Source organism: Coregonus lavaretus (assembly GCF_964263955.1).
Source record: "Coregonus lavaretus genome assembly, chromosome: 3".
Lineage (NCBI taxonomy): Eukaryota > Metazoa > Chordata > Actinopteri > Salmoniformes > Salmonidae > Coregonus > Coregonus lavaretus.
The window spans coordinates 6,016,003-6,026,002 of NC_139990.1; the positions used below are offsets into that span (position 1 = coordinate 6,016,003).

The 10,000-nt window shown below is 43.7% G+C and overlaps 1 protein-coding gene across 1 annotated transcript in view; it reads right to left on the minus strand.

The window, feature by feature from the left end:
- Positions 1 to 10,000, minus strand: part of slc25a13 (solute carrier family 25 member 13) — a gene marked incomplete at both ends in the record, with an annotated part of 93,631 nt that overhangs the window by 67,723 nt on the left and 15,908 nt on the right. The window contains one exon of the mRNA XM_084158346.1: positions 1,223 to 1,338. Coding sequence (XP_084014472.1) covers positions 1,223 to 1,338 — 116 coding nt within the window. The remainder of the gene's footprint in view (positions 1 to 1,222; positions 1,339 to 10,000) is intronic.

The following is a 10,000-nucleotide window of genomic DNA, read 5'->3' on the forward strand; positions in this document are numbered from 1 at the left end:
AAAAACAAACTGTTTTTAATGCAGCTAAGCCGCAGCAATTCATGCTTTTAATACGTTATAAAGGAGCGACTTGTTATTTTGGTTGACATGGAGAAGGCCATTTAATCTAATGAAAAAGCAAAGAAAGAGAAAATGTTAAATTATGTAATGGATCATAATAAAGCAACTTTGACAAGACCATAATCTCAGTCACAAGTTATTTGCTTTCGGTGAAATGATAGCCGAATGTGAGTGATAGACAGCAGTGTATGGGCATGTGTAATGTTTTTCATGCAATTTTCCACTTCTTGTTGCGTCTCCTAGCGTAGCCACGGTAGCGTTCGGGTAGGCTATATTCATGAACCTTTCAGAAGGCAGAAAAACAACAGACCTTTTAATTACCGAACCAGATACACCACATCACTGATAAATAGTCTAATTGCTCCTTTTAAATATGAACATTTACATATGTGCATACATAATCAACCACAATGATCTTACTCCCTGCCGACTACCAACAATTAGAATATAATTTACTTTCTCTCTGTTTGTGCCCAAGATATGTGCGCCGCATTTCAAATCAGTCCTAATGTGCTAATGTGGCACACCTACAGAAGGCAAAATTAGGGTTGTTTAAATCAATTAGGGAAATGTGAATCACGTACAAATGTCTCCTCTTCTCACCTCTGGGCTTGGAGCCTTCTGGGTAATGGTGCCAATCACAAACACACTCCCCTCCTCTCCGACAGACAGACATGTCTTCTCCCCCTCCACCCCTCCAAAACCAATATCTGTCATCTCCATAGGGGTGCTTACACTGCCACCTTCATAGGGCCTAAGGTTACTGTCATTGATTCTGATGGTTATATGTGACAATATTTTTGGGGGGGTCATTTAAAGAGAGTAAAACTGATGTCTTTTTACCTCTTCCAAAATAAAAAATAAATACAAAATGTCCAATGAAATGTACTTTCAGTAAATAAAATATCTTATAGTGTACTTGAGAATGGCTTTAAGAATTCTTCCTTCACTTCAATATTAATATTTACATTTACATTTTAGTCATTTAGCAGACGCTCTTATCCAGAGCGACTTACAGTTAGTAAATGCATACATTTTTTTTCTCCTAGCTATAAGTGTCCACATTGTTTTGTACTTCAGCGGTCACCTGCATATGCCATAAATCAAACCTGGGGTTTGGAAATAGAGCTGTCAATCAAATCAGAGAGGGAAGGGTATGTACCGTAGGTGGCTGCTCCTTTGCCCGTCTTGTCGAACAGCAGGAAGGCGACCATGTAGAGAGCATCTGGAGCACACAGCACCGACTCAAAGGCCACAAATTCCTGGAAGGAGATCAACCTGATGGAGAGAAAGGGAGACGGAGAGGGAGAGAGAGAGAGAGAGAGAGAGAGTCATGCTCAATGTGAGCTCCTGATTTATTTCTGTTTTTTTTGTTTTTAGAATGAGATAAACACTCGAATCTAAAAAGAATTCAAGACAAGAAGTGATGAACAACAACTCTATTCAATCATAATATTTTTAAAAATAACTTTGCGCCTCAAATTAAGAAGTTTTGACTCTCGCTAGCTAGCTACACCACAAAAATCGAGCCAGCAGGCTAAAAAGCCAGCCAGAAAAATTGTGCTAGAACAAACCTAGCAAGGGGAGTTAATACAACTACATCAAACGACCAAACTGAGTGAGTAAATCAAAAAGAAGCACGGACTCTAACTTTAAACATATCTTCTGTTTTCGTGTGTGAATATTTTTCACTCTTTTTGCTAAATTAGAGCTAGCTAGCAACAGCGGCAGACAAACAAAACTGGTTTGCTGTGGCAACAGTGCAGCAGAACAGAGCAGCAGCAGCAGTAGTAGCAGAGCCCACAGGCACCATGTCCCCACTCCCCCTCAGCACTGAGTCCATTCTCTACCCTCCAGAGCCCACAGGCACCATGTCCCCACTCCCCCTCAGCGCTGAGTCCATTCTCTACCCTCCAGAGCCCACAGGCACCATGTCCCCACTCCCCCTCAGCACTGAGTCCATTCTCTACCCTCCAGAGCCCACAGGCACCATGTCCCCACTCCCCCTCAGCACTGAGTCCATTCTCTACCCCCCAGAGCCCACAGGCACCATGTCCCCACTCCCCCTCAGCACTGAGTCCATTCTCTACCCTCCAGAGGCCACAGGCACCATGTCTCCACTCCCCCTCAGCACTGAGTCCATTCTCTACCCCCCAGAGCCCACAGGCACCATGTCCCCACTCCCCCTCAGCGCTGAGTCCATTATCTACCCTCCAGAGGCAAAAAATGACACAACGAGGAAAGCTTTTAAACAAAAACTACTAAAGGGGAGGCCAGAAACCCTTTTCGCAGACCTCTACAAAAACGGTGATGTGAGTAATCTCATCTTTCTCACTGACCAGCCAAATGCATGGCGCTCAGCAGTCTGCTCTCACTACCCATCCGTAAAGAAAGAGGGAATCTGTAATGGGTGGAAGCTGAAAGTCAAAGAGACAGATGACCCTGACAGCACCATGATAACAATCAACCTCTACAAGACTGGGACTGTCATGGTGCAAGGTAACCTTAGGCTGTTTGAAACAGACTTTCAGACCATTACGGAGAGAGCAGAGAGAGAGAAGGACACCACCAGTGACATGCCCTCCCACAAGACAAACTCCACCAGCACCACCCTCACCCCCACTATCCCCACCCAAAAAGGCACATCCAGCACCTCTCTTCCCACCATAGTGGAGGACACGCCCCAGGAGGAGAGCGACCCCCTCAGTGCAGAGCAGGCTCAGGCCCTCCTCACCACCATGGCTGCCATGAGGGATCAGTTCACCAAACTGGAGGGGGAGGTGGTCCTGCTCAGGGAGAGTGTGAGCAAACAGCAAACAGACATCCACACCTTATAGGAGCTCCTAACCAAGGTGCGGACAGAGCAGGACAGCAGCCTTGCAACACAGCTGAAAGAAGTTCAGCAAGAGAGAGACGGACTCAAGAGAGAGCTGGCTGATCTAACAAAGGAGGTGAGAGAGCTCCAAAAAGACAGGCAGAGCAGTAATAAGCAGCTGACCACACTAAGAGAGGAGCTGCAGGAGAGAAAGAGAACAGAGGACAGGCTGCAGGAGCAGCTAGATCACCACTCTATGACCTGCCCTCACACAGCAGAGGAGCCCACCTCAATCAGCTAGGCCTCCCCAGCCCTGCCGGCTGCATGCCTCCCCCCAGCCTACAGAACATCCTCCCACTGACAGCGGCACCGACACAGACCAGCCACACCCCAGCTCCAACACTCACCAGCCCCCACTCTACCCCCTCCAGTCCAGAAGAAACACTGGCTGAGATCGTGTGGTGCCCAACAACGCAGAGTGCCATGGCGCTGCTTGATAAAGCCCAGCTTGGGTCGCCAAGCCACATAATCATACACACCGGAAGCAACGACCTGCGTGCTCAGCAGTAGAGGGTGGCGACTTCACTACGGGGAGTGATTAAGAAGGCCTCAGCAATCTTCCCCAACTCAAGGATCGTGGTGTCAACCCTTCTACAGAGGAAGGACTTCTACCCTGACACAATCCAAAGAATAAACGCCAGCCTCTCCCGGGACTGTGCCCTGCGACCCAATGTACACCTGGCCCACCATCCCACCCTTGATCTGGACTGTCTCTATGACCATGTTCACCTGTACAGGGAGACAGTCCCCATCCTTACCAAGACTCTCAAGGATGTCGCTTTAAACCGCAGCCCGACCTCTCCACCCAGGAACAGCGGAGCTATCTCCACCACCCCGAGATCACGAGACAACACCCCGGACCAGCACCCTGGACCCCCCAGCCACGACCACAGCACCACCAACCTCAATGCCCACCACAGCCAGCGCAGCACAGACCACCCCAGCCCAGCTTCAGACCCACCCAGACGAGGCCTACCACCCCCCTCCACCCCACCGCAGACCCACACCTGGAGGAGCCACAGCCCGGCAGGCAGAGCTACGCACAGGCTGTGAGAGGAGCAACTGGCCCAGCCCCCACCAACGAAATGAGTGACACTTAACAAATGCTGAGTCTACTATGCTCACATGTGATAGGCCGAGGGTCTACTATGCTCACATGTGATAGGCCGAGGGTCTACTATGCTCACACGTGATAGGCCGAGGGTCTACTTTGCTCACATGTGATAGGCCGAGGGTCTACTATGCTCACACGTGATAGGCCGAGGGTCTATTATGCTCACACGTGATAGGCCGAGGGTCATGGTAAGATGAGCACAATAACTCCCCCATCCTCACACTAAATCCACCCAAGTGGCATGACACAAACGCTATCTTAAATTATAAACAAATCACATTTGCATAATAAGAGTTTACGTTAATTGTTGGAATTTACAAGGATTGAAGTCCTCTGCTTTTGGGCTAAGGAGCAGAAACCCAGACTTCCTTAAAGAAATGAATGATGTTGATATTGTAGTACTACAGGAAACATGGTGCAGAGGTGATGTTTCCACTGGCTGTCCACTAGGTTATAGGGAAATAATCGCACCATCCACCAAATTAAAAGGAATCACACAGGGCAGAGACTCAGGGGGAATGCTAATATGGTATAAATCTGAACTAACTAATTCAATCGAATTGATCAAAACAGGAGAATTCTTTATCTGGTTAAAAATCAACAAGGAGGCTATCTTAACAGATAAAAATGTCTTCCTCTGTGCCACATTCATTCCCCCCTCAGAGTTACCCTACTTCAATGAAGAGAGTTTCTCCATTCTAGAGGGGGAGATTAGTCACCTTCAGGCCCAAGGCAACGTACTGGTCTGTGGAGACCTGAATGCTAGAACAGCAGAAGAACTAGACACTATTAACAGTCATGGGGAAAAACACCTACCGGGAAGCAACAACCTTTCCCTCCCCACATACCCGCCCAGAAACAACTATGACAAAGTGAAAAACAAAAATGGAGTACAGCTCCTGAAGCTCTGTCGAACACTGGGTCTGTACATAGTCAATGGTAGGCTAAGAGGGGACTCTTTTGGTAGGTACACCTACAGCTCATCCCTTGGCAGCAGTACTGTAGACTACTTCATCACCGACCTCAACCCAGAGTCTCTCAGAGCCTTCACAGTCTGCCCACTAACACCTCTCTCAGACCACAGTAAAATCACAGTGTATCTGAGAATAGCAGAACCCAACCATGAAGCATCACAGCCCAATATATTACATGGTACTAAACAGACCTATAGATGGAGTGCAAACAGTACAGAAATCTACCAAAAAGCAATTAGTAGCCAAAAAATACAATCTCTCCTGGACAACCTTTTAGCCTTAACATTCTCCTACAGCAATGAAGGTGTAAATCTGGCCATTTGGAACATAAACTTTATATTTGACAAATTAGCCTCCTTGGCTAATCTAACGAAATATAAGAGCAAACCAAAAATAATAGATAATGAAAAATGGTTTGATAATGAAGAAAGTCATTGAGAAATATATCTAATCAAAAACACAGAGACCCAGACAACAAAAATATACGTCTTCAATATGGGGAAACACTGAAGCAATACAAACACACCCTAAGAACAAAAAAGGAACAGCACATTAGAAATCAGCTGGATGTAATTGAGGAATCCATAGAATCAAACCACTTCTGGGAGGATTGGAATAAATTAAACAAACCTCATCATGAGGAATTGGCTATCCAAAATGGGGATATGTGGAGAAATCACTTTGCAAACCTCTACAGCAATATAACAAAGAGCCCAGAACAACAAGATATACAAGTTAAATTACAAATCTTTGAATCAGCAGTCAAAGACTATCAGAATCCTGTGCATACCCCAATTACAGAACAAGAATTATTGGAAAAACTTTGCACTCTCCAACCCAAAAAGGCCTGTGGTGCTGATGGTATTTTAAATGAAATTATCAAATATACAGACCACAAATTCAAATTGGCTATACTCAAACTCTTCAACATTATCCTAACTGCAGGTATTGTCCCCGATGTTTGGAACCAAGGATTGATCACACCAATCTATAAAAATGGAGACAAATTTGACCAAAATAATTACAGAGGAATTTGTGTTAACATCAACTTGGGGAAAATTCTCTGCAGTATCATAAATAGCAGACTACATCATTTCCTTGATGAACACATTGTCCTAAGCAAAAGCCAGATTGGATTTTTTTTTAATTATCGTACAACAGACCACATTTACACCCTCCACACTCTAATTGACAAACAAGTAAACCAAAACAAAGACAAAATCTACTTGTGTTTTGTAGACTTCAAGAAAGCATTTGATTCAATTTGGCACTAAGGTATTTTTGATAAACTAATAGAAAGTGGTATTGGATGGAAAACATATGATGTTATTAAATCAATGTACACTAAAAACAAAAGGAGGGGTTACAGCAGCATCTAGATCATCTGCACAGTTTCTGTCAGACCTGGGCTCTGACCGTTAATAAAAAAAAACGAATATAATGATATTCCAAAAAAGGTCAGGAAATCAGGATGACAAATATAAATTATATTTGGACACAGTTCTATTAGAACACACCAAAAACGACACGTACAGTTGAAGTCGGAAGTTTACATACACTTAGGTTGGAGTCATTAAAACTCGTTTTTCAACCACTCCATAAATGTCTTGTTAACAAACTATAGTTTTGGCAAGTCGGTTAGGACATCTACTTTGGGCATGACACAAGTCATTTTTCCAACAATTGTTTACAGACAGATTATTTCACTTATAATTCACTGTATCACAATTCCAGTGGGTCAGAAGTTTACATACACTATGTTGACTGTGCCTTTAAACAGCTTGGAAAATTCCAGAAGATGATGTCATGGCTTTAGAAGCTTCTGATAGGCTAATTGACAAATTTGAGTCAATTGGAGGTGTACCTGTGGATGTATTTCAAGGCCTACCTTCAAACTCAGTGCCTCTTTGCTTGACATCATGGGAAAATCAATTTCCAAACGCCTGAAGGTACCACGTTCATCTGTACAAACAATAGTACGCAAGTATAAACACCATGGGACCACGCAGCCGTCATACCGCTCAGGAAGGAGATGCGTTCTGTCTCCTAGAGATGAATGTACTTTGGTGCGAAAAGTGCAAATCAATCCCAGAACAACAGCAAAGGACCTTGTGAAGATGCTGGAGGAAACAGGTACAAAAGTATCTATATCCACAGTAAAACGAGTCCTATATCCACATAATCTGAAAGGCCGCTCAGCAAGGAAGGAGCCACTGCTCCAAAACCGCCGTAAAAAAGCCAGACTACGGTTTGCAACTGCACATTGGGACAAAGATCATACTTTTTGGAGAAATGTCCTCTGGTCTGATGAAACAAAAATAGAACTGTTTGGCCATAATTACCATCGTTATGTTTGGAGGAAAAAGGGGGATGCTTGCAAGCCAAAGAACACCATCCCAACCGTGAAGCACGGGGGTGGCAGCATCATGCTGTGGGGGTACTTTGCTGCAGGAGGGACTGGTGCACTTAACAAAATAGATGGCATCATGAGGAAGGAAAATTATGTGGATATATTGAAGCAACATCTCAAGACAGTCAGGAAGTTAAAGCTTGGTCGCAAATGGGTCTTCCAAATGGACAATGACCACAAGCATACTTCCAAAGTTGTGGCAAAATGGCTTAAGGACAACAAAGTCAAGGTATTGGAGTGGCCATCACAAAGCCCTGACCTCAATCCTATAGAACATTTGTGGGCAGAACTGAAAAAGCATGTGCGAGCAAGGAGGCCTACAAACCTGACTCAGTTACACCCGCTCTGTCAGGAGGAATGGGCCAAAATTCACCCAACTTATTGTGGGAAGCTTGTGGAAGGCTACCCGAAACGTTTGACCCAAGTTAAACAATTTAAAGGCAATGCTACCAAATACTAATTGAGTGTATGTAAACTTCTGACCAACTGGGAATGTGATGAAAGAAATTAAAGCTGAAATAAATCATTCTCTCTACTATTATTCTGACATTTCACATTCTGAGTTTAAATGTATTTGGCTAAGGTGTATGTAAACTTCCGACTTCAACTGTATCTAGGACTAAATATCAGCAACACAGGTAGCTTTCACATGGCTGTGAATGAGCTGAGAGACAAAGCAAGAAGAGCATTCAATGCCATTAAAAGGAATATTAAAATTGAAATTCCAATTAGAATCTGGCTCAACATTTTCCAATCAGTTATAGAACCAATTGCTCTATATGGCAGCGAAGTATGGGGTCCGCTCTCTAATAATGAATTTACCAAATGGGACAAACATCCAATCTAAATAATGCATGCAGAGGTTTGCAAGACTGTATTGCAAGTGCAAAGAAAAACTCAAAATAACGCATGTAGAGCAGAATTGAGCCAATACCCCCTCTTATTCGAATAGAAAAAAAGAGTCATCAAAGTTTACAACCATCTAAAAACAAGTGACCCCAAAACATTCCATCACACAGCTCTACTATGTCAAGAGATGAAACAAGAGAAGAGTCCCCTCAGCCAGCTGGTTCTGAGTCTCAGTTCACTAACCCAAACCAACCTCATAAAGCCTCAGGACAGCACTCAGAAAATCTGGCCCAACCAAATCATCACAAAGCAAAAAGAAAAATATATCACCTATTGGAAAGACACCACAAAAAATCAAAGTAAACTTCAATGCTATTTGGCTCTAAACAGACAGTACATGGTGGCAGACTATCTGACCAATGTGACTGATAGAAAACTGAGGAAAACAATGACTAGGTACAGACTCAGTGAGCACAGTCTGGGTATAGAGACCGGTCATCACAGGCAAACCTGGCTGCCCAGAGAGGACAGGCTGTGCTCACTCTGCCCCCGGGGAGAGGAAGAGACAGAACTGCATTTCCTATTACACTGTGACAAATACTCAGACCTAAGAGAATCTTTCTTTCCCAAAATTATAATTCAGTACAAAGAATTTGAAACTATAAAATATTTATTGGGTGAAAAGCCAAAATGTGCAGTGTAATGTCAATAATATTTCATGTTTTGTTTTGGCTTTCATACCATGCCATGTGTCTTCTCAGTCATGTTGAGACTGGTCTACTACTATTGCTTTAAAGTATTGTTATTCTCATTAATATTGTTGTTGTAGTTGCTGTTAATGGTAATCCCATTTCCACTACTACCGTTATTATTGCTGTTGGTCCCACCATTTTTGTTATATTTATACTTTGACAATGCAAGTAATTGAACTTGGAGAGAGAGAGAGAGAGAGAGAGACAAAGGGGAGATAGATAGAGAGGGAGAGAGAGAGAGAGAGAGAGAGAGAGAGAGAGAGAGAGAGAGAAGAGAGAGAGAGAGAGAGAGAGAGAGAGAGAGAAAGGGGAGAGAGAGAGGGAGAGAGAGAGAGACAAAGGGGAGAGAGAGAGAGAGAGAGAGAGAGAGAGAGCGAGAGAGAGAGAGAGCGAGACAAAGGGGAGAGAGAGAGATAGAGAGAAAGAGAGAGAGAGAGAGAAAGAGAGAGAGACAAAGGGGAGAGAGAGAGGGAGAGAGAGAGAGACAAAGGGGGAGAGAGAGAGAGAGACAAAGGGGGGAGAGAGAGAGAGGAGTGAGACAGACAGACAGACAGACAGACAGTAGTTTGTACTTGACACATTTTACAGCACTTGTAGTGCAATCATTTAGAGGAGAACTATACAAGTTTCAATTTACAACACTGGGCTTTACTGGATGACAAAACCAATTGACAGAACAGCCTATCAATATATGACTATCTTAATTCAAGTAGGCTACTTCTCAGCTGAGTGAAATGTCCTAAATCCAATGAGTATGACTGTAGGAAAATGAAAACATAAAAAAAGGTTTTAATAAAACTCTATTCTTCATGTCAGTATTGTGTGCCAGTCTGAGTTGGCTGCTATAATGTTGACGGGCAACTTTACACATGTAATAATGATTAAATATGAAGTTTTACATTTCCCCCTCTGCCATTATAAACAGGTGTACAAGCACGAAGGGAGTTTTGAGCCAGCTTCTGAAAT